At 40.2% G+C, this 24,056-nt stretch overlaps 1 protein-coding gene across 3 annotated transcripts in view; it reads left to right on the forward strand.

Annotated features, from left to right (window-relative positions):
* LOC108880870 (copine-8) overlaps positions 1-24,056 on the forward strand; it is a 55,955-nt gene that overhangs the window by 25,574 nt on the left and 6,325 nt on the right. For 2 of the 3 annotated variants that reach the window (XM_051073166.1, XM_018672588.2), the window contains 14 exons: positions 2,550-2,626; positions 6,848-6,911; positions 9,183-9,286; positions 9,961-10,065; positions 10,509-10,550; positions 11,485-11,560; positions 13,077-13,133; positions 13,506-13,567; positions 13,838-13,884; positions 15,676-15,857; positions 19,044-19,171; positions 21,639-21,741; positions 22,877-22,934; positions 23,679-23,752. In XM_051073166.1, coding sequence (XP_050929123.1) covers positions 2,550-2,626; positions 6,848-6,911; positions 9,183-9,286; positions 9,961-10,065; positions 10,509-10,550; positions 11,485-11,560; positions 13,077-13,133; positions 13,506-13,567; positions 13,838-13,884; positions 15,676-15,857; positions 19,044-19,171; positions 21,639-21,741; positions 22,877-22,934; positions 23,679-23,752 — 1,179 coding nt within the window. The remainder of the gene's footprint in view (positions 1-2,549; positions 2,627-6,847; positions 6,912-9,182; positions 9,287-9,960; positions 10,066-10,508; positions 10,551-11,484; positions 11,561-13,076; positions 13,134-13,505; positions 13,568-13,837; positions 13,885-15,675; positions 15,858-19,043; positions 19,172-21,638; positions 21,742-22,876; positions 22,935-23,678; positions 23,753-24,056) is intronic. The other variant, XR_001960547.2, reaches the window with a different exon arrangement.

A 24,056-nucleotide genomic window follows, 5' to 3' on the forward strand; every position in this document is an offset into this window, starting at 1 on the left:
CCTGACAGACGCTTGTCACAGCACTGTGCACAATTCTTCATTTTACCCGTGTTTATCTTTGTGGTAGGATACACCAGTAAACAAACTGTAATCTCATTTCAAAGTCTTTTTTCATTATTTTAAACTCGATGATTAGCAAATGAATCCAGGCGGGGAAATAGCTTCTTTGTTTGCAGGCAGTAATTAAGTTAACTGGCTGTGTGTTCGCTCACGACTATTTTAGAGCAGTGAAGATTTTACTGCAAACTTTGAATCCTCTTATTAAACGTACTGTTGCTTCAAAAGCACATATATATCTTATGTTATTCTTGTTTTAAGTGTTTTTTGTGGGGTTGTGGGACTCATCTGATTGCACCAGACTTGAACTTAGGACACTGCTGAATGTGAACCGGGTTGGACAGTGATTCCCAACCTGGGGTTTTGGGACCCCTCCAAGGAATCTCAGCATGAATATCAGGGGTCATGAGATGACGCTGCACATATTTAGACTCATTTTTTCATGCGTTTCTCTACTTGTCTGTGGTTTTTTTAGTTGATTTGCCATTAACACAAAGTTTCCCTTATCTTAATCATATCATAGATGCTATGTACAGATATTTTATATAGACACTGAACATAATCCAGAATGCAGAATCATTCAATATGGTTGTTCTTATCTGATGCTAGGATCGGGCAGAGGGACTTAAGACATGGACATGGTCTCTGTGTGTTCTATATTTGAGGCCTAATGAGCAGAAGAACTTTAAGAAGGACTGCAGTACTTGTGAAATTCAGCTGTGATCTTTTTTACTTGAAGATACCCTTCTAACCTTTTTCTTCCTGCCACCACTGAGCCTGTTAATTTGAGGCGCCTGAGCCTCTAGCCCTAGATTTCTGAGGCGTAGCAGGCGCTGGGCTGGGGCAGCTAGCTAGCAGCATAATTCTTATGGAAAGGCCAGAGCATTTTTGTCATTTCTTTTTGTTTCGAGACCTCGGCTGGGGGAAAAATTTGCTCAGCACCGGCAAAGATCTTTGGAGCAGCTTTCTGCCCGCCGGACTCAACACGGCTCATCTGTCAAGCACTTTTATACACACACACAGACACATGTACATATAGGCTTACTCGTGCACACATGCATACACAATCTGTTAGGGGAGACCTCAGTATCAGTGCATGAACAATCAGTCCAAAGCCTGTTGTAAACAGACTTTTTATACCCCTTCCCCACTCTCCCTGCTTTGCTCTTCTTGCTGGCCAAAGGCTCCTCCTACCCAAACTGACTCCTCTCTTATGGTCACCCTACAGTGATCAACAAGGACACGGGTCTCTCTGCATGCTGGGCCTAGATGTCCATGTGCAAAATATACATGGAAAACAGAAGGGAAGCCGTTCAGTGACAACAATGTGACATTTAATATTACAACACTTCAGTGGAATGCAGCCTGAGGAAGAACTTCAAATACTTGACAACTGGAGTAGCCGCTATATAAAAGTTTTCTTTTTTTGTATGCCTCTATAGTATAGTGCTCAGAATGACAAGAGGACTGCAATTATTCTGAATATAGATTAATCAGCTGGTTATTTCCTTGATTAATCAGTAAATTATTTTGTTTATAAAATGTTGGAATATCGTAAAAAAAATTAATTAATTAAAAAGCCATATGACAACTTGATTATTTTATCCAACCAACAGACCAAGGATATTCAGTTTACCATCGCATGTGATGAGGAGAATAATTAAATCGTCACATTTGAAAAGCTGGAACCAGAGATTGTTTGGCATCTCACTTGAAAAATGGCTGAAATGATTAATCAGATGTCAAAATAGTTGCCAGTTAATCTTCTTTCAATTGACTAAGTGGGTAATTGACTAATTTTTATAGCTCTAAATGGCAGTATGACAAAAAACGATTAATGAGACAAATTCTGTTGTGACAGACTTCGATCATTCTGTGTCAGATAATGTTGCTGCAGCACCGTCTTATATTTTGTTCAAACCTTGTCCATCTCATAAATGGTTCCCAACACCAAGACCTGTAAAATATTTCTGATCAAATCCCATGTTTTCACATTTTTTCAGACCTTAAGATGATTTCATTTTTATAACCTAAAAAAAAACCCCAGCCTTTCTTAGAAGCCATGTGTGGTCATTAATGTTTTTACAAATATTATTCCTACCCTCACCAAACGCTGGAGGACAAGCATCTTCTCAGTGTTGCTGGACCATTAAAAGTTTGTACTGCATTCCTTTTCATTTTACAGCTCTAGATTTGGAAAAAAGTGTAAAATTCCTAAACAAGGCTATACATATTCATTTTTTTGCACCTGATGGTTTTGTATTGCAATTGTTCATCAATTTTGTGCCAATATTTGTGATCTGTACCACTAACAGACTTGAAGATATGAGGAATAAAACCTCAAATACATAGTGAAAAGCATTGTTTTTTATGGAAGACCGTTTCTGCCACTGTGAAGAAAATCCTAAGGAATGTTTCTCTCTGCTTAGAGTTCTGTTTTTCAGCCTCTGTATTTTTCTTTATTTTTGTTTGTATGTTTTTCACACGTGCAGGATTTCCTGGGCCAGGCTTTCTGTACACTGGGTGAAATAGTTGGTTCCCTGGGAAGCCGCCTGGAAAAGCCTTTGATGTAAGTAGCTCATGTTACCATGCGCGCACATGCACCAACGAACAAACACACTCACACAGTATGTCTTCAGCTATTTTAATTAGACACTCATAACTGAAAGCGAAGGGGCGAAAGGCTTATACTGCATTACTCTAATCAGGGAGCCACTATCATTAGGTGCTACAGAAAAGCTGTTTGGGCTCATGCTTAGATTTTAGATTCTGCTCCTTTCAGATGATGATGGAGATGCTGATGCTGATGAGTACCCTGTCTCCATCAGCCAAATGAGATGAATAGTTAAACAGCAGCAGGCCTAATGACAGACTGTAAACACGTCAAGATGGGTAAACAGCGTGTAGTGAAAAGGGACAGTTCACCCAAAGGGAAGATGTCAGTGGTGAGCCCCTTGCTCGTTTTCTGAGGAAGCCTCAACTGAACTGAAGCCTTGACTGAAGCCTGAAGAAATAATCAGGGACATTTTCCTGTGAATAAATGTCTGATTTTCTTCTCCATTGCTGATTACTATAAGATCGTGATTAAACTTAGAGCCAGCTCATGAAAGATTTCACATTTGCAGCTCTGTGTGTGGTTAGTCTTTGCTTGAAAACCTCCTCTGGTGCACAGGAAGTCCCCCTCCCCCCACCCTCTTTACTCTTTCCATGTTTGGAATCACTCTCTAATGTCAGCGATCTAATTTTATCAAAATATCATCTAAAAACAAGAGTTTGTTTGGTGTTCGAACAGAGGAAGAACTGAACAGTTAAAGGATAACTGTGGTGTTTCTAAATTTGGACCTTATTTTCCCATGTTTTTGGGTGTAAATGATTGATAGGGACAAAAGTCTTTGGAATTGGTGCAGTATTGAGCAAGAACAATGTACCCAGGCAATGTCCAAGTCAAAATATGTCCACTAAAGTGCCTGTTTTTGACACCGACAACGTTACGGAAAGGATTCCTCCAGAGACAGACCTTTTTATTAAAGAGTATGACTATACATCACCACCAGACTCCATTGACCGTTGTTTTACCGAGCAGAACACGAAATCTGCAGGAATACCAGTGCCTCGCTCCGTTAGTTTGGTTGTGGTACTGTGCGACTTTTAGTGGCGGAAGAAGAATTCAGATCCTTTACATAAGTAAAAGTACCTCACAATAACACAAACTATCTAAGAAGTCAAGGCAGCGGTAATCCAGCGTCTTCCCTCTTCTACCAAGTAAAATTATTGTTTTTGTCTGGTAGCGTTATATAGCAAAGTTTGTGTTTAAACAAAAATAATCGAACTATTTAATACCTCCTCACCCACGTGACCTATAAGATGGGCTAAGCTCTCAAAAAGGAAATTATTATACCACATTAATAAAGTGGGTTGGAGTGTCTTGTATTATCTCAGCTGCACTCTAACTGTCCTCTAACTCACAGAGATGATCTGCAGCGTCTTCTGGAGCTTATTGAAGAGAACAATTTGTTGTTGCTTTTGTTTTTCCTCCTGAGGCAATGAGCCATCAGTAGTCTGACCCTCACCTCATCCCGCAGTGGTGTCCAGTGTGTGTGTGTGTGTGTGTGTGAAATGGAAGGAAGTGACTGTACTGGCGTCTGCATCCATGATTGTCTGTCTGTACTCTGTTTATGTGTGTGTGGCAGAGTAAATGAGTGGCTGCAGCTGAATGGGTCTGCTGAAGAATGACACACAAGAAATATGATGTAAGAATGTGTTGCTGTCGCCGAGTTATGTAATCACCTCTGCCTGTAGTCATTCACTGTGTTTCAGATCTGTGTGTGTGTGTGTGTGTGTGTGTGTGTGTGTGTCTGCATTTGTATTGTGTGTGTTTGTGCAAACCTGCATGTTTTATTTTTATTCTTTTTTTAGATATGAGAAGATATTTTTAGTTATTCTTTACTATTCTGTAATTCTTGTTTGTGCTTGCAAGTTTGTGCGACTGCATGTGAATGTGTGTGTGTGTGTGTGTGTGTGTGTTGTGTGTGTTTTTGCACTCACTCTGCTGCCTCCAAGCACAAAAAAAGAGAAAAGAAATAAACGTCTAAAGTCAAACGCATCACACTTCTGCTCAGTCAAGTGGAGGCGGATCACAAATAGAGAACAAAAAATACACCCGAGATGACAATATGCTCTCGGTTCATGCAGCACAATGGCATTGTAAGATTATGTCACATTGTGTGTGTGATATGCTTTCTTCAGAGGCTAAGAGAACATTTTACAGCACAGTCTGTGTCATTAACTTTGTTTTGTTTCCACTTTTGGGTGACTTTTTCAAAACATTTTTATCAGGGCACCTTTTTAACTTTTGGCGGATCCAAATGTGGGATGTTTTTATGGGTTTTTTGAATACTTTTGCTATTTTTTCATGAAATATTGTACTTACATAAACAAAAAAACCTACTTCATGTATCCTAAGCGGTATTTCTCACTGTGTTTGTGGAGGCGGTGGCACAGCGTGTAACCGATGTGTGTGCAGAGCTTCATGCGGTTTAGAGGGGGAGAGTGTAACCCAGGTTATTTTCCATAGCTACAATTTTATAAATGTCTAATTGCACTGTTTGTTTACATTGCAGGAGCTGTTTAGCGGTTACTGGTGCAGTGTTCTCGCTCAATACTGCACCGATTTCATATTTTTGTCACTGTCAATCACCCTAAAACATGGGAAAATGACATTTATGTCATTAAATATAATTTAGAGTGTGGTGCAGCCTTGTAAGAGGTGCATATCCTCTGAGTGCTTTCTACTTTTTAAGCATGCAGTCTAGAATATAAGATGTCATCTTTATTACACATGTATAAAATATTGATTATCAGCACAAGAGTGTATCGCCGTCTACAAACCCATTTCAGTGGAAGCCATGTACTAATGTTTTCAGGCTCACTCTGTTTTCACTCAACAACTTCTCATCCACTACTCTGTCCTTCTAGTGACTCTGTTCTTCCTCTCTTTGCTCCTGTGATGGTCCATCTCTTTTTTGTTCCTCCCCTCTCTCTTTCTCTGTATCTGCCATTTTTCTATCTGCCCCCTTACTGAGCAATCTCTCTGCTCGTACAGTGAATTAATTTCACTGAATGCTTCCGTGTGCATCAAAGGATGGTGGTGTGTCTCAGGTGACGGTGGGGAGTTTCAAAGCCTCGCTTCAATTTGCCGTCAGTTTCTCCGCACGTGTTATTATAGGCTCTCTCTGCCATTACTGGACAGTACTTAGCCAAATGAAATTATCTCTGCCCTTCCTCGTTCTGAATCAGGCCCGGGGTCTGTGGCATTCATTTGGTCTATTTTTAGTGATGAGTCTCCCTTGGCTTTATTGGCTGAATGTTACGCTTCGCCAGCTCAGGATGTAAACAAACATTGCAGCTGAAATGTCACTGGATGCGGTTACATTACTTTGATGTTCTTTTTTTAAAAGGTTTTCATTCTGCATTAATTAATATTTATTTGGACAATCAGGCAGTGAATATGAGAGAGACTGAGATGAAGAGATCTGCAGGGGTCTCAGTTGATAGAATTTTACATTTTGTGTTTTTCAGTTTAAGCATTTAACCACAGAATAATTTTAGATTCTCTAAGAGCTTGACTATTACTGACATAATGCCTTAGGTTTCCTGAAAACCACAGTGTGGTTGATAAATGCTACATGGAGAAACAAGGAACACATATCCTTTATCATCATAGATTAGATTTGATTAAATTAGTTAGAATAGATTAGATTAGATACGATTCATTGTCAGTACAACAAAACGCAATTTAGCATCAGAACAGATACGTGGATATATTGTACACAAAGTTGAGTGAATTATACTGTGATGTTGCAGAATAAGCAATAAACCACTGTGGGGTATGTACCGTAGAATCAGTGTATGATGTAAAGTGTATACTACAGTGTAGTATAGCTAGGGAGAATATGGGAGTCTGTGCAGGTTTTCAGATTGACAGGGAGCTTATTCCATTCTTTAATAGCTAAATACAGTTTGCATGAAGCACTATGTATCAGCAAACAGGGTTAGAGCAACTAGTGAATATAAAAAATGATGGGAATAAAGTAAAACATGATCTATAATTGAGTAAAGTAGATTCTTGTTATTGGCTACTTTTGAAAAGAACTCCCTTAAACTACCCAGAGAGATTTTCCCTGTAACTTTTGTCTTACCTGTCATAAACCCATTATTTGAAGCGTATGGCTACTTGAATTGAATGGAAATGTTCTGTTCTTTTCTCACTCTCTCTTTCTCTTTTGTTTAGTGGGATCCCAGGGAAGAAATGTGGCACCATCATTGTGAGAGCAGAAGAGCTGAGCAACTGCAGGGTAAGAGTTTGTTTGGTTCCCCTGTCGATTTGTTTGAAGTAAAACTTTTAGACATTCAGATACTTTCCTCTAATGAGCTCAACTTTTTCTTACCCATAATTCCTCTGAAGTAACGATGAGTCTGACACATCTGCTGCTCCACACAGTTTCAAAACAAAACTCTGAACTTAGATGCAAATCTGGTTGTAATAGAATGACAACTACAATAAATCCCACTCTCACTATTTATATCAGTGAGGATGGACTAAATATTACAAACACCTCTCAGTGCAGCTTAATACGGTTAAACATAGAATATGTAATTTTCTTCTGTTAAGGGTCACTCAATCAAAACAGTAGCAAAAGACGTAGTTGAATGACATCTTGGAGTAGTGTGGAATCATGGGAGTTTTTGCTGTCATTGCAGCTTTTCCTGGTCAGGATTCCTTCGTTGTTAATCCCTCGGGAGGTTTTTACCAGGAGACAAATTATGCCGTAGGGGTTTCCTCCTCTCCAAAACAAACAGACCAGGTGACTAAATCTGGTAAAAACAATATATAATAAAGCAGTTTCCTGTTAAAAATCGTCCTGGAGGGCTGTAGCCGAGCGGCTTCTTATGTTTGTTCAGCTTGTTTCTCTGATAAGTTAAGATCCAGACGTCTGATGACTAAAATCCTTCATTTGGTCAAAATATACAGTTAAAAAAACAACCAAAAAATGTACTGTAAAAATGCAGCTTAAAATTGAATAAAAAGTTTTGACACATGTGCAAAGGTGATAGGACGTCGTTGACGGTCCAAATGAAACAGACTGTTACCTGATTAAAATTACAGATTTTTCAGGTTTGAAAATTGACAGAAACATTTGGGATAACTTAACAGTACCACTATACATAACACCTCGTGAATACATGTACATACAGTACATAAATACATAAACATGCTCTCTCAACACTTTCCCTACTTTCAGTGCATTTTATCACAGATATTGCTTTAACAATGCACCACAGATGTTATTTGTTAGACACTACTGTTGCTATGATACCATACATTTGTCTCCAATTAGAGAACTTCGTGTATTATCGAAAAGTGTATTTTCTAAAAATATCGCAGTGGTGCCTGAAAGCCAGAGAAAATTGTTACTGCATTTACTTTTACAGATCTGTAGTAACTTTTGCACTTATGAGGGTTTGGGCTTGATTTTATTTGGCTCGGCTCTGTAGGCAAAAAACTGAACTTTAGTGTTTGTGGTGCAAGTTGTCGACCAGTTTAAGAGGTCTGGTTTTCAGTTCAAGACACAGTGGACTGTTTGACACTATTGTCATGTCTTCAGTTGAACTTTGTGCTGAGGCAGACTGTGACTCTGTCTATTCGAATCCCTCTGTCTCTATAAGGAAAAGAGAACCTCACCTCACATTTTTGGGCACAGAAAAAAAAGCTATTTCTGGAAAAAAAATACCTTTTGTTGTTTGGTTGTGTTTTGGCCACCTGTAGATACAGTACATCACCTCACAGCAAGATATTTCTAGTGAAGCTATGGTGTGAAGTGTGATAGCACAATGTTTTGTCAGAGCACATAAATGTCATATTTTGGTGTAATTCCTTCAAAATCAAAGTACAAATGCTCTGAGCTGTCAGTTTGCACCAAAATATGACAAGAATAAGAAGAGAAAATCATTGTAAAAGAGGAAGAAACGCCACAACACTCTCTTCTGGCAGTAGAAAATATGCCCGAATGTAGTGCAGCCACCAGAGAAGATGACCAGCTATTGTTCTATTTGTTCATCTCTCAGTTCTGTTCTTTCTAACTACACACTACAGCTAAATGAAACAAGCTCACATCCACTTCTCTGGGTGCTTTCCAAAGACATTACAGAGAAACAAAAGAAGTGAGTTGATTAAGAGCGAGAACACAGAGGAATTCATTGCTCCCAAAAAAAGTATTTATGTCACTATTGAAAATATAACCCCTGCACATCATTAATTATAGATTTAGAATGATATCATAGTAATAATATACAAGTGAGTTCAAGGGTGGAATTAAGCCTGATAATCTAAATTTAATGCTCTAGTCTGTTTTGGAGCAGGTGAAGATCAAATATTAATATCAGACACAAACATGCAAAGTGAAAATATCTATAGATGCATACAAATATAATGTGTTCTATCCTTTCAATTAAAATATCCTAAAATAATATTGATATCAGGTGTGCAGAGAGTTTGTATTGTGTGTCATTGTTTAGGATATGAGGCTGCATAATTCACACGTTTGCCTCCATCTCCTCTTTTTCAGGAGTCGGTGATGCTGCAGTTTTGTGGCAACAAGCTGGATAAGAAAGACTTCTTCGGAAAGTCAGATCCTTTCCTCGTCTTCTACCGCAGTAACGAAGACGGATCGTAAGTTGACATGCAGCTTCCCCCGTGGCGTTAGCGGACATCAATTTTCTGAATTTACAAAAGCAGCCGTCTCGGTTTTACACACAAAAACACACATACACGGGGATGTAAAGACGCCTGACATGCAGTGTAATTTTTCATGCTCCAAAAAGCTCCCATACAGAGGATATAAGGTCTAAACTGCCTATGTGACATTACATAATGCTTAGTGCTGTATATGTGACTTAAACCATCGACAGAAGGAGGGATGAGCAGAGATACAATGGCAGAGTTGACAAGAGGAAAATAAGTGGAGAAAGGATGGATAAGATGGAGTTAAGTGAAAACTGTGTGTGGAGTTCGCACTTTCTTTGCCCCGCAGATGCTTTTATTCAAGTCAACTTCAGCATCTCACACTTAACACATTCTCTTTTTGTGCAGCTGGGTATTTACTGATGCAGCCTAAATGTTCAGCCGCAGGCTATAACAGCAGCACGCTGCAGCAACAAAGAGCCAGACTAGTTACCATATAAAAAAGGAACAGGAAGCGGTTATTTCAGCAGAGGATCAAGCTTTATGAAATACTTTTTAACATAACACTCCCCTTAATAACAAAGAGGAGAGGTGCACACAGGGGTTTGCTTTTACCTTTAAGGCAGATCTGTCATCTGTTAACAGTGGTGTGTGTCTCACAGGTATACCATCTGCCACAAAACAGAAGTGGTGAAGAATACTCTGGATCCAGTGTGGCAGGCTTTTAAAATTCCTGTCAGGGCGCTGTGTAACGGAGACTATGACAGGTACAGTAGGAGAGAGCAGGATTCCCACAAACACAAACATTATACAGAGCAGAAGTAAGAGTAAGAATGAGCATTATTTTTTACAGCAGTTAAACCATGATAGTTGATTTGACAGCAAGAGACATGTAATATATAACTTATGCAGATTTAGAGGACTGGGCAGTCTGGATGGTGGAATATGTTTCCTAACTTATTTATTTTTATATCTTTTATAATTCTTTTCTCATTTGCCCTGATTACACCAGGGTATACTGATAACGACATTTGAAAAAAAAAAAAAAAAAAAAAAGCCTTCTGTGTTACATAGGTTCATCCACTCAGGACCCTGGACTTTCACGGTCCAGTTGCCATCATTTTAAGCAGAAAGACTGTAAATCAGCGGTGCTAATTGGTTTTTTAATAGGATTTCCCTCGCTCTTCCTCCTGCTTCTCTTTCCCTACAGGAGCATTAAGGTGGAGGTGTATGACTGGGACAGAGATGGAGGGTGAGGGAACAACGCTCTTTCATATGACTTTCATGCTTCATCCATCTGTATCTGTATAGTATTATCATTTTATTGACACACTGCTGTGAAGGACGCCCCACATACATTTACAGCAAAACCCCAGGGCAGAGTAAATGAATTACATACCTATGAGCTATATACTGTGACTGTGGTGACCATTTTCTGCATGCCATTTTAAAATCTGAATATGCAGTCTTTCGCCTGATGACACTGATAAAAAAATAAAAACTGCCCTGGTGATATAAGAGCATATGTGCAAAGTGAGGAAGAGCATCAGGGATTACAGTCACACACACCACACTCCAAAATGTTTGTCCTCATGCACCCTCCTAGTTTTTCCCTCCTGTGCAGATACTGCAGAAAGAAATATCACTGCACAGCTCTGCATGTGACAACACCCCCTACACTGCTTTAAATATACATTAACTATTAATGCAGCCTGAACGGTCTCTTGACAGATAACTTCATACAGTCGGTCGGGGAGTAAAGATAGTGTTTATCATCTGAGGCGAGTGAATTCACAGTATTCAGGGGCGCAGTTTGCCCCTTCATTGTTAATTTCACAGGCGGTTTTTGACATTTCAAGGGCATTTTGCCCTGAGCTCCCATTAATTTCTGACCCTGATTCCAACTGCGCTGATTATCTCCATGAAATTATTAAATTGGTTGCTACGCCCACGCCTCCAGTAACCAAGGAGCTTGTTAGTGATACTTCTTGATTTCTCCTGTACTTTGAGGAAGACTTTGCAGACAATGTGGATACACACCAAAGAAATGAATAAAATCTGTGAGTCTCCAGCAGGCCCTTTCACCGTCATTATGGGCTCTTAGCCTTTATCTGCTGCTGTTTTACCACAGCACACAGGTTTTTTCAGTTGAGTAGAAATGTGAGTCTGTGTGTTTGTTGTTACAGCCACGACTTTATCGGTGAATTCAGCACCAGCTACAGAGAAATGTCCAGAAGCCAGTCACAGTTTCACATCTATGAGGTGAATTTCTTCACACACACACACACACTTGTGCTTTCATACTTGCAGGGATTCATTATCTTCTCGTCCCTACCTTACCCCCAACCTGACCTTAGTTTAAACCTTAACCCTAAAACCAAGTCTTAACCCTCCGACAGCCTCATTAGAAGAAGCGAGGACCAGACAAAATACCCTTATTTTTCCAAAATATCCTCACAAACAGTCAACAGTGCTCTTGGACTAAGCATGTCTCCTGCACAGCGTCTACAGGATTATTTAGAGTTGTGTTCAGAGGAGAGCTGAGCTGTAGACCCGGGCTACAGTGCTCATGTTACTAGCTGCAGTTTAATAAGAAGAGATCAAGTTGAAGTGAATGACAATATTTATTGAGGTTAGTAACAGAGGAAGACTTTTGCAAAATAAACCCCAAGATAAACCAGATGTGGTGTAAGAAAATGAACTTTGACAGCGCATGAAATAACAGAGACGACTGGGAAGAAGGCAGAGGAATAAAGGCAGAATATGAGAGAAAATATCTTCCATAGTGAAGGACATTTGCCAAAGTTTCATTTGGATAACGACAGAGACTCAAACTGTGTAACAGACCTTTTGTCTTCATATATGTTCATTTGTTATTGTCTAGTTCTGGAAGATTAAAAAACTTTTCCATCTTTAATCGCAGCACAAATGCTTCCATAACTGGCAGCACTGTCAGTGCAGCGCACAATGTGCACACATGAGCACAAAAAAACATAATGGAGGAGGTATCATACATAACTTGTCTCTCTCCTCCTCTTGTGGCGCCTTAAAATGTGGGACACCTGATTTGAATTTTATCTAGAGTCTCAGCACAGCCAACATTTCCCAGAGCCCTCCACAACATGAGCTGGTTTTATCCCATTTGAGTGCTGCTTTCCCATAGTGGGATGCATCGCCACCACCTCATCCTTATTCAGCAGTTATTTCTGATCTATATTGCGATTCAAGTCATTACATTTACACACTGTTCGTTAGCAATTGTGCAGTGACTGTAGCAGGATAAATAACAATGTACGGTATACGCTGTTAAACTAGCACCCGTTCCTCTGTGAGACTGACTCCTGTCCCTTCTTTGAACGCTCAGTGCAGCTCGCTGACGGTTCCATTAACGTCTACACCAGCTGTGTTTGAGCAACCCATAAATCACTGAAGGTCAAGAGTCAGTAAAGGTGCTTATGAAGCACAACCTGAATCACTTAGTGTAGTGTAGAGCAGGCTGTCCTCTCTCCTCACGTGTGACGAAACGTGTCATCATCGACTGCTCTGGAAAATCTCAAGAGAGAAATAAAATTTAAAAAACTACTTTAGTAATTAAACTGAATGTAATGTGGTGGTAGAGATTCTCTGTGTACAAAGCATTTAGTTTAATTTCGCTGCCTAGTGTAGGTTGATTGAACCAAGAAGAAGACATGAGTCAGGATTTCTGGCTGCAGTCCAGTCACCCACTGCTCACTGAGACACAATAAAGTGGATTCAAGTTGGTGTGTTTTCTCCACAGGTGCTAAATCCAAAGAAAAAGGGAAAGAAGAAGAAAAAGTACCTAAACTCAGGAACGGTGAGTCAACAGTTTCTGCTGCCTTCACATGATTTGTTTAGGCATCTGTTTTACCAATAGGCAGTGATAATGATATCAAAAACACAGAAAGACAGCGTCAGGGAAACACTGAAGCAAAGGAGTCTCATGTGCGTCGTTCGTACTCATGGGCAACCAATTACTCAAAGTAATAAAATAATAATAATTTAATGTAGAGAAATATTGAAAAGCGAAACAAGGCACCGAACAACATGTTGGAGAGACTAACAGCCATCACAAAATAACAAAATTAGAAGTGCTGGTTTAATTTGAGAACCAGGTGGTGCATTTACAGACTCTGCTCATACTGTAAAACAGATTCTTGTCTAATTTCTGCTCTTTTCTGGCTGGCAGGTCACCCTCCTGTCCTGCCTGGTGGACACTGAACTCTCCTTCCTGGACTACATCAGAGGCGGGTAAGTTCACAGTAAATGGCAGCGAATGATTCTGCCTAGATTACTCTCATCATTTAATCCAGTTATGAAGCAGTAGTAGACTCTGCGGAGACTCAGTTGAGAGGATTACCGCACTGTGTTTACCTCTTAGCTCCAATATTAAGACGGACCGCTGCAGATAACCTGCACCTTAATTTGCTCGCTGCTGCATGCTTTGAAACATGCTGTGGTATAATCTAGCATGATTGATGAGTCCACGTTACTCCTTACGTGATTTTTTTTCTCTTGTAGGACTCAGATTAATTTCACAGTTGCAATTGATTTCACAGCATCAAATGGTAAGTGTGTTAAAGCTTTGCTCTTATCAGTGAAATCCCTTAAGTGTATCGAACAGCTCAAACTTTGGTGGTTAACACTCAGATCTTTATTTGATGTGAACTCCTAAGTGATTCCTTATCAGTCAATTTTAATTTACTTTCTCTAATGACACTTCAGCCCCCTTTTTACTCAGCTAGAGACAAAAAGGGCAAAGAAGCAGAAAGTTGGACAATTATTTTAACATTAAACTTCTGAGCTCAGTTTGATGTTCTTCATCAACCACAGTGTGTACACTTTGTGCCTCAGTGTTTACAGAAAAAACACAGAACACCCACGTTTTTTCAAAGTTAGGGAAAGTTTATGAAGCCCCACAGCTAAAATCCTGTACATTCGTCAGTGACCACAGTTTAACAACAAACACACCAAACGAGCAACTCTGGGCAGAAGACTTTTCCACACTTGATTGATGTTCTCATTTTAGTAAGAGATGATTTAGTGAGTTAATATATGTAATAGAATTTTGGAGACATCACAAGCGAGCTGGATGGCCATCTTTACTGCCGTCGAATCAGTTTCTCGCAGTCCTGTGTTTGATGATGGCTGAAATTATAGTGATATTGGGCATATAATTGCATTATTTGTGTGTTTGTTTTGGATTAAGTTTTTCTTAGATCTCACTACTAACAGAGATTGGGTCATAATCTTATTTTGTAACATTGCACAAAGCAGTCTGTACACATTAATTTCATATAAAAGGATAAGGCTGGTGATACTTTTCCTTGTTATCAAAAAAAAAAAAAAAACTGAAAACATCAAAACAACAATGAACTGATCCTATAACAAGTAACATATGTTATTCCTCTGTCCCTTAGAGCACTATTGTTATCCAGAAATTATTAGTTTCAATCCCGCACACACCATCCTACTGCCATCATTAGTGTTAGCGTTAGCATTAGCACACCAAATGTGTATTAATCCACAGCTGAAAATAGTCCCTAACAAATGCACTGTTTACTCCTGTTTTAGTATTGTTTGCTTAAAACTAGAGTGCCCAGCTGGGAAATTACTGTGGCTTTTTAAAAAATGAAACAATTTATTTGTGACTCCTTTTTTCTCCTGAAAAAAATAATGAGCTTGGGGCTGAGTGCCACGCATTTAAAGATGTGCTAAAAAATGGTTAGTTTTTGTCTTGTCATGATGTTTGATGACAATAACAAAAATATATACCACCAGCATTAACTTCTAATGTCACCACTGTGGTTACAGTTTTTAGAAATGTGCTTTCATGTATTTATTTTTATCTGTTCTCATTTCTCTGTTGATGCCAAAAATATAGACAAGACAAGTGAAAGTGAAAACTTTTATTTTTGCCAGGAGAAGTTTCTTACTTTTATGGACAGGAGTGTTTTATTGCAAATCAAAAATCAAGACAGTCCGGCATTATTTCTGAGTGATCACATATTTACTGATTTCATCCACTGGAGAGAAGATCCAGGAGGGTCATCAGGTCACTCTAGCAGTGCCATCCTATTAGTGTGGTTAGTTAAATTGCAGCAGTAGCATCATACTGTAAAACTGTTCCTCACACCGCCCTTTGAGGTTTAAGGCAACCAGTGAGATTATTTCTGCCTCCAGTGCAGCTGTGCCCTGGAGAAATGTTTGTGTAACTAAAACTCCAGTCTGTGTTTGACCCCCCTTCCACCCACTCCCCTCCTTTTTATTTTAATATGACTCACAGCCCAGGGGGAGCAGGCATAATTACGGTTTGATGCTGATGTGTGTTTTATTGTGCTGAACTATTCGGGTCCCAGGCAACCCGTCCCAGCCCACCTCGCTCCATTACATGAGCCCGTACCAGCTGAACGACTACGCCATGGCGCTGCGGGCCGTCGGAGAAATCATCCAGGACTATGACAGCGACAAGATGTTTCCTGCGCTGGGCTTTGGAGCCAAGCTTCCCCCAGATGGACGGGTCTCGCATGAGTTTGCCCTGGTGAGGAAACCGTATCCATCAATTTTGTCATCTCAAACTTTCATTCAGTTATCCTTCCATCTTTTTATTTAAAAGTCCATCCTGTATGAACACTGATAACCAACATAACCTTACACAAAACATGCAAATATTTATCATCACATATGAGTGCCATTGTTAGCCACCAGGAAGTTGCAGGGTTCATTTATAGCTGAACAGTATCTTGATTTATAGCACAAAACAGGAAGAAGGCACTGTTTTTCTAGTGCAATCAAATCTTGAAGATATGAGGTGTGCGTCACCTCTGTGTTGTACGTAATTCCTAATTTCCTAAAGAGAATTTTCCAAAGGATAATAAATCTGACTAACTAACAGCAGGTTAAAGGTTTACCATGGTCACCATCTTATTTGTGTGTTACCATGCTAACATTTGCTGAACACAAGGTACAGGTGAGGCTGATGTGAATGTCATTAGTTTCACAGGTATTTGGTCATAAACTGAATAACTGGACAAATGAACACTTACACCTGATGATGGCAAAAGATGGAAAGTCACAATGAGCGCCAAAGTCGTAACAATAGATTATATGGAAGCCATGAACTTTGACCTGTTTGCACTAAAGGAAAAGTAAAGGATCACCAAAGTTGTTTTGGATTTGTCCTCTGGGAAACATGGATGTCTGAGCCAAATTTCATGGTAATCCAAATTGTAGTTAAAGATATTTATCTTCTTGAGTAAAATGAGAGACAAAATCTTTGGAAAAAAAGGTTTTCTTCGTGACATGAAGGTGCTCATGTTTAATGTGGTGCTAATTTTGAAAACATTGAGATTAGGACTGCCAGTATAAAGCAAATTTGGCTGGTTCTCAAACTTCTGTTGAACATGGCACTGAGAATAAATCTTTTAATGGCTTCCATGCCAGCTGGAGGAGCGTGTCTGTCACAGAGAGAGCACAGACAACTTTCATGTTCCTCAAACCAAGATATAAACATAACGTTATACTAGAACTATGTAAAAGAAAACTGAAAACACACAGCCTGCAACCAGGCGCTTTCATACACATAGGACCAATTACAGGCAACAGTCTATTGGTGGGTGGTGAACACTGCTGTCCAAAAAACAAGAGTAGATTCAGCCAACCAGTCTGCGCACATTGTGGTAATGAAAGCCAAATGAGCTCTTTAGTTTCTGGCTGTAAACAACAACAAATTCACTTCTTTGCTATATTCTGCCAGTCAAAGTCCCGCTGGATTGACAAAGATAGTCACAATTTTTTCCAGTCGTAGTTTCATTGTTTGAAAGCTCTGACACATGGAAATCATGTACATACTGTAGTATCCATTAAGGACATAATCTGGATTATCTGTGTCCTCCATTTGATGCTATCAGCATTAAACCATGCACCTCTATAACTCTCCATTTCTCATCCTCCTCCAATCCATCCTTACCAGTCTGCCAATGTCAAACACTCCAGGGCTCTAGACATCCTGACCATTCCTCAGCCTCCTGTAATCCTCTCACTGCTCTACTGTCACTTCCAGATGTTGCTCCAGAGGCGTTCACAGCCATTACAGCTGCTCACCGTTGGGTAACAGCCTCCCCTGAGGCGCCAAACCTTCAGACAAGGCACACATGCATTAATGTAACCATTAAGGATTTATCTTAGCTCTTAAAGAGGAAGGCTACAGCTGTGCAGCCGCAGTGGGCGAATGCCACCACTGAATCCGACATAATTATGCAAGCTCCATTTACAAAGCAAAGGAGTCTCATGTGCGTCGTTCGTACTCATGGGCAACCAAGCAGAGTCAAGCAAGATGGTTTCTTACCAAGATAATTAGAAAGCCCAAACATATGGGTATCTTAAATAATGGATTGTGTGCTTCTTTGTGAGTTTCTTTTGGGTATCTTAAACCCAGTCAACCAGACATCAATTTTAATATTGTGCTGCACTGATACAGAAACACCACAACAACTTTGGTTCTCAAAACAAGAATTCACATTTGAAACCAGTGGATAAACTTCTTATAGACACAAATTATCATTATGTTTTAATCCTCTTGTAATCTCTCATGAAAACAAATTGCACCTCGCCGCAATGGATTTTACCGAGATGCTTCTCCTGCTATCCGTTCTTCATGCAGAGTTAAAAATGTGAAATGGCTTGCCGCAGGATATTCTTTACTGAAATGCTGCAACAGAAGAATTAAACTGTCGACATTTCCCTAAAATATGTGTAATATTTTCAATTTAAGATTGGATTGTACATCCTTAAGGGCTTGCAACCCTCTAGTGGCTTCTTACACTAGGTAATTTTTTTTGATAATATTGCAGTATTATTGATGTTTTGGCCCTGGGGAGGCCATTTTTGATCTCTCAGAGTAGGCATGTAATCCTGTTATCCTACAATTTGCAGCCAAAACATGCCTGTTTTGAAAATTAAAATGTAATTCCATCCCAGTCTTTTTCCCCATAAAGGGATATAAAATCTACACTTTATAATTTATTTTCTTCTTCAGGGTGAAGCTGTTTTTATTATTCCTTTTAGCTGCACTGTCTCCGAATATCAGAGCAAACTGCTTTCAATTACATCCTAACTTTGATACATAGTCATAAAAATGCATGTAAGTCCCAGATGTGGCTCACAGATGTTATGCAAGCAAGTTACTCTAATTGTCTTTGGATATATTTAGCACATTTTTCAAAGTATTAGCTGGCTGACATTGAATCAATAAAGCTGACCCTGTATGTAAATCAAACCTTTACTTTGTGGTGCAGTGAAGATACAGTAGTGCAGACCTGCAAAATCACCTTTGTAAATGACGTTTGCTTTTTCAGTGTTCCTGAAAGGACAACAAAGTCAGAGCAGACCACCTTACTGTCTGTCTCTTCAGCTTGGAATCTACTAAGTGAGGTTAATAAAGAGTAAAGGCCTGGCAACAAAACATTAGAATTGTGTTGCTTCAGCTGTTAACATTTGATGCAGATAGTGTTTGTGATTCAACGCAGCTTCTACTGACATAGGGATTAGCAGACAGCGTCATACTTGCTATTTGGTGTCAAATATTATATACTTTAATACAGATGCAAAATAATGAGCATCATCAATTTAGATCACATTATGGTTATTAAAACTATAAAAATTCCAAATGTTCTTTGCTAATCAACAGCTTCATTCTGTGTTTTTTTTTTTTTTTTTTTTTTTGCAGAATGGTAATCCGCAGAACCCCTACTGCAATGGCATTGAGGGGGTGATGGAGGCCTATTACCAGAGTCTGAAATCTGTGCGTCTCTACGGACCCACCCACTTCTCCCCTGTTATTAACCATGTGGCCAGGTAGGTCCACTATAATCACAGCCAGGGACGTGAGAACATGTAGGCAGACGCACACGCAACTGTCTTCAACTACAATGCCACCACAAAATTTACAGTTCTGCAGGAGAGCTGTGTGTGGGCTGCTGCACAGTAATCAGTGAAGCAAAAATATTTAAATAAATCTGCTAATATGAAGCAATACTTGCATATTGGTGGTGGTGGTTTGGACACATGCAGCGATCATGACTGTCCTTTTGAAGATGACCAGTACTGCATGATGACTGAAGTGCATTAGAAGGAAGTAAAACAGAAAATCCCCATGCACAGTTGAAGGAACATTGCAGTGAATAACAGTAAAAGTCACACCTCCCACCATTTCACAAATAAACAGTTAATGAATCCTTATAAGTACAAGTAGAACATCTTTACCTCTGTATTAAAAAGACTGAAATCTTATTAATGTGAGACATATGGGGCCTCAGGTGCAATTAATTTTTTATTGAAGCAACAAATCAGAAATGCAAGAAGCTGCTCTTCCACTGTTATAAATATTTAAAACAAATAATATACACTTCCTGTAGCTACTACCAGAAGCACTTACCCAATTTACACAATAACCACTGATAAAAAGTTATGTTCTGTTTCATAGTGCGGTATTTTCTGACTTCCACCTGACTTCCACTATTGCTAGATCTTGTCTCATGATCCTAAAGACTGACTGTAACAAGCACTTTTCCCACCTTTCATCATCGGCTTTCAAACCCCATCTCTCTGTGCGAGTGCCGTCCGCCCACTCAGCCTGAGAATAGCTGTATTGTACAAAGCTCACTTCTGTGTGGAGCGTCTGACTAAGACCCAGGAAGACGTCACTTTAAAAAAAAAAAAAATGTCATGTCAAATCTCTGATTGTCTGACTGTTAGTGCGTGAGAGTGTTGTTTAACCTGTGCTCTCAAAATATTGTCCTGCGGCATCACCTCAAACATTTCACCCAGGTTTATATAACAGAAAACTACTAAGTGTCAGTTTAAAGCTAAAAAATAGATCCAAGGTCTATCAGTATAAGTCTGTTTAAAACATAAACCACACAGTTTCCCTCCTGTAGTAATTGTTTACCACATCAGGGTATGCTTCAGGAGGTTTGTTGTGCTTCTGTATATTCTGCATGATATTAAATTGTTTGTGTTTCCATGTCCCAAGCAGCATAATGTATCTCAAGAGAAGTCCTGGTAAAATAAAAGTTAAATAGTCTTTGATAGATATTGGCTGAGAACAGAGAGTTTTGAAATAATACTTCTGAAATATCCTCACATCATTTACTTTGTGCTTTAAATATCCACAACCTTTCAACATAATTTGCGCTGCCAAGAACAATAAAAATGCTAATTTTACATTTTACATAACATATGTTATTTTGGGCAAAGCAATGACACACACTCACACACTGTAACTGAACCATTTGTCCTCAATAAAATGAGATTAGAATTTTATTGATCTCTGGAGGGTAATAGCGTAATATGGGGTATTATGTAATAAGGTAATTGCTGAAGCGATGAATGGGATTTGAGACGGACTTGCATTAAAGTCCACTTCTCCAGCGAGTTTACAGCGTACTTCCATAAAGTTGGTGGACTTGAGGGAGACAGATGAGGAACAAAAGGTCCAAAATAGTTGCAGCAGAGGTCGAGAGATTGAGTACTACTAGTGCAGTGCCTGTTAAAAGTGTCGGTAGAGGCTGATTGCTTTGTCTGTGTTGCTTTCTGGGCTGCAATGTGTGTGGTCAGTCTGTCTGGTTTATTATTGCTAGAGTTTGTGTGACGGCGTAAAAAGTACTGTTGCAGTTGGGTTCTGCCTTTCGTACAACCCTGGCTCGTGCGTTCTGGTGAGGTGTAGAAAAAGGGATGTTTGAAGCTCTCTCAGGAACCCGTCATCCCAAAAACTTCAACACTGCACTTCCTTTGGTCTTCAGCAATACACCCACAAAGTTAGAAGTCCATATGATGAGTCGTTATTGAGAAAATGGAAAGACAGACAGACAGAGATTCCTCCTCGTCTCTAGTATCGGCTCAGCTTAAAAAACACTCTACCATCTTTTTGTTAGACCCTCGCCGACTGGTAAATCTCTTAAACTGTGTCCCTCCAGTTTCTAACCCAGGCTGAATGTTAAAAATATGAGTATAGTCTCACAACTCAAGCTGCTCAGACTTTGCTCCCAGAGCCACAGAAAGCATTATACAACAGATTTCACAGGCTGGTGGTGGTGGCACTCCCCACGACACGCAAACTGGTCAGAGGAGTTCCCCCTTTAAATAAACATTGATAGATTTCAGCAGACAAGAAAAAGGCAGATTATACCTTTTAATACTGATAAAATGTTAAAATTAAAATGTGTGTGCATGACGGAGAAGCGTAGGCTTTCTGCCTCACTGTGTCTTATGTTTTATTTTTGCTCATTTGTCCTCTGACCTCCCCATCTCTTTTCATTGCCAGGTATGCGTCAGCAGTGACAGACGGCTCACAGTACTTCATCCTGCTCATCATCTCTGATGGTGTGATCACAGACATGGCACAGACCAAGGAATCTATAGTCAATGTACAGTACTGCATCACATTTAAACTTGCTTTATGTTTCAGAAATGAGCCTTTATGTTGTGTTGCCAAGGCCTTTTCAAAAGCATCTTAACCAGTACAGTGGGTTACAGTCCATGTGCATGCCCAGCAGTTCATGTACTGTAGGCCCATTTTCATTCAGTTAATTTGCTGTAAAACATGTGAGGACCCCCTGGAGGTCCAGCAGTAATTAAGCCACTAATGGAGATTCTAATAATCCAACAAACAAACAATATGAAGAGGAGAATATGAAAAGCATTCCAGCTGCTGTCTTTCTCTTTTACTGCCTCCCTCTCTCTCTTTTTCTCATCTTTGCTAATGAGGGGAGTGAGGGAAGAGAGGGATCGGCCTGGTCACCCACCATCCCCCCGCCCCACCTCCCCTTGCACCCCTCTGCCCAATCCTGCCACGTTCAGCTCTAATAACTCTTTTGTAATTAGAGTGATCAGAGTTTTTGGGTGAGCTCATGTATTTGGAGCATCAGTCGCCTCCACTCGCTGCTCTGCACCTCCCCTCCCCCTTACGCCCCCATGTGATGTAATGTTATTGTAAAGTAAGATTCGAGAGTAATTATTTACTAGCCTGCGGAGGATCCATGCCCCTCATATCTCAGGCAATTTGGGCGTCCATCTAATAACCACAGGAAGTTATGAAACACTGAAAAACCTTCATTCATCATTCATTACTCGAACTGTACTTTGCTGTCCCACTCGGCTAAGATTTAATAAACAATATTGCAATGCAGGGTGGGAATTCAGCTGCAGCTCAGGGCAGAGGAAGATGTAAATGGGAGTCATTTTTAAGCTGTCAGGCTTTGGGAGATTTAGACAAAGTTGTAGATGCATGAAATTAGAAACTCCAGAACTGGCTGGACGAGAGGCTTTATGAAACCGACTGCAGAGGGCAGATGCAATTGGACAAACCCGTCTGTCTTAACAATGGCATTGAATTTTTCTATTGAGCCTCCTTTCTCTGGGCTGTTAACTTACAGTTAGTAATTCATGGGGGTATTTCCCTGACAGCCTGCGGCGTTTAAGATAGCAAATGTTGAAAAGAATGAACGCTGCTTCTTCCCCCGCCTTTGATGCGCCTATTCTGTCTCCTTCCACCGTTTGCAGGCCGCATCTCTGCCCATGTCAATTATAATAGTCGGGGTTGGACCAGCGGAATTTGATGGTAAGGTGGTTGAAGAGCGTGTGCATACGCATGCTTTGTGTGCATGTGTAGGTGTGTGCGTGTGTTTATTTGCATGCAGTAATCCTCCGCCTTCATTCTCCTTCCTATCTCGTCTCCCACATGGTTCAGCCCTTCCTTGTGCAGATCTTCTTTTCTTTTCTTCTCCAATCTCCTTCCCCTTAATTTTTTCTCCCCTCCTCCCCTGCATCTGAGGTTAAGTGGATGTGAAAACTCTCATTTGTCAGACCAGAGGTGGTGCTTTTTTTTTTTCTTTTCTTGTTTAAATGGACGACAGCCATATTTCTCACCCCTCTCCTGTGTTGCTCGTGTTTACCATTCACAGAGCCAGACCTCTGTAAAAACAAGCTCACTCACGATGAGCAATTAGCCTGCAAAGTCAACAAGATTCAACAATTATCACGGTTGTGAAGTCAGTGTGCACGGTTGCATGATGTCCCCGTGGTGCACATGGCTGGCTGTGCTTACACATATTCTAGCATGTTTCCTCCATGTTTCCCCTGTGTGCAACTCACAGCCCGATGGCTTCGCATTCGGAGATGCAAATTCTGTGTACTCATGCCACGCTTGGCATCGTCAACACTTCAAGGCAGTGTAACCCGGTGGCACGCTAATGGCTCCAGCAGATTAAAACGCACAAACCGCGTGTCATGTTTGCTCGGCGTGGCTTTGACATGGCAGTTTGAGTCTCCTGACAGGGCGTGACCGCTGTGCTTCCCTCCTCAGAAATGATTGAGCTGGACGGGGACGAGGAGAGGATCTCATCCCAAGGACGATATGCCGAGAGGGACATTGTTCAGGTACAGAATATTCCCAAAGACATGGTTGACTGGCTGTGAGGCCGTTCGCTCAGCAGAATGTCTCCAGAGAAATGTGGGATTTGTGATTAATGGGAAAAGGTCATGGTGCTTGACCCTCTGCTGTGCTCTTGTTCTCAATCTGCCATTTTTCTGTCTCCCTCCCGCTGCATCGCTTCTCTGAACAATATCCTCCTTTTTCTTTTTGTCCTTTTCATTCTCTTATTCTCTTTCACTCTTACCTGATATTTTATATAACCTTTTTCTCTCCTTGTTTCCTCTTACTTCTTTCTCTCCTCTCCTTATT

This window comes from Lates calcarifer, linkage group LG10, assembly GCF_001640805.2.
Source record: "Lates calcarifer isolate ASB-BC8 linkage group LG10, TLL_Latcal_v3, whole genome shotgun sequence".
NCBI lineage: Eukaryota > Metazoa > Chordata > Actinopteri > Centropomidae > Lates > Lates calcarifer.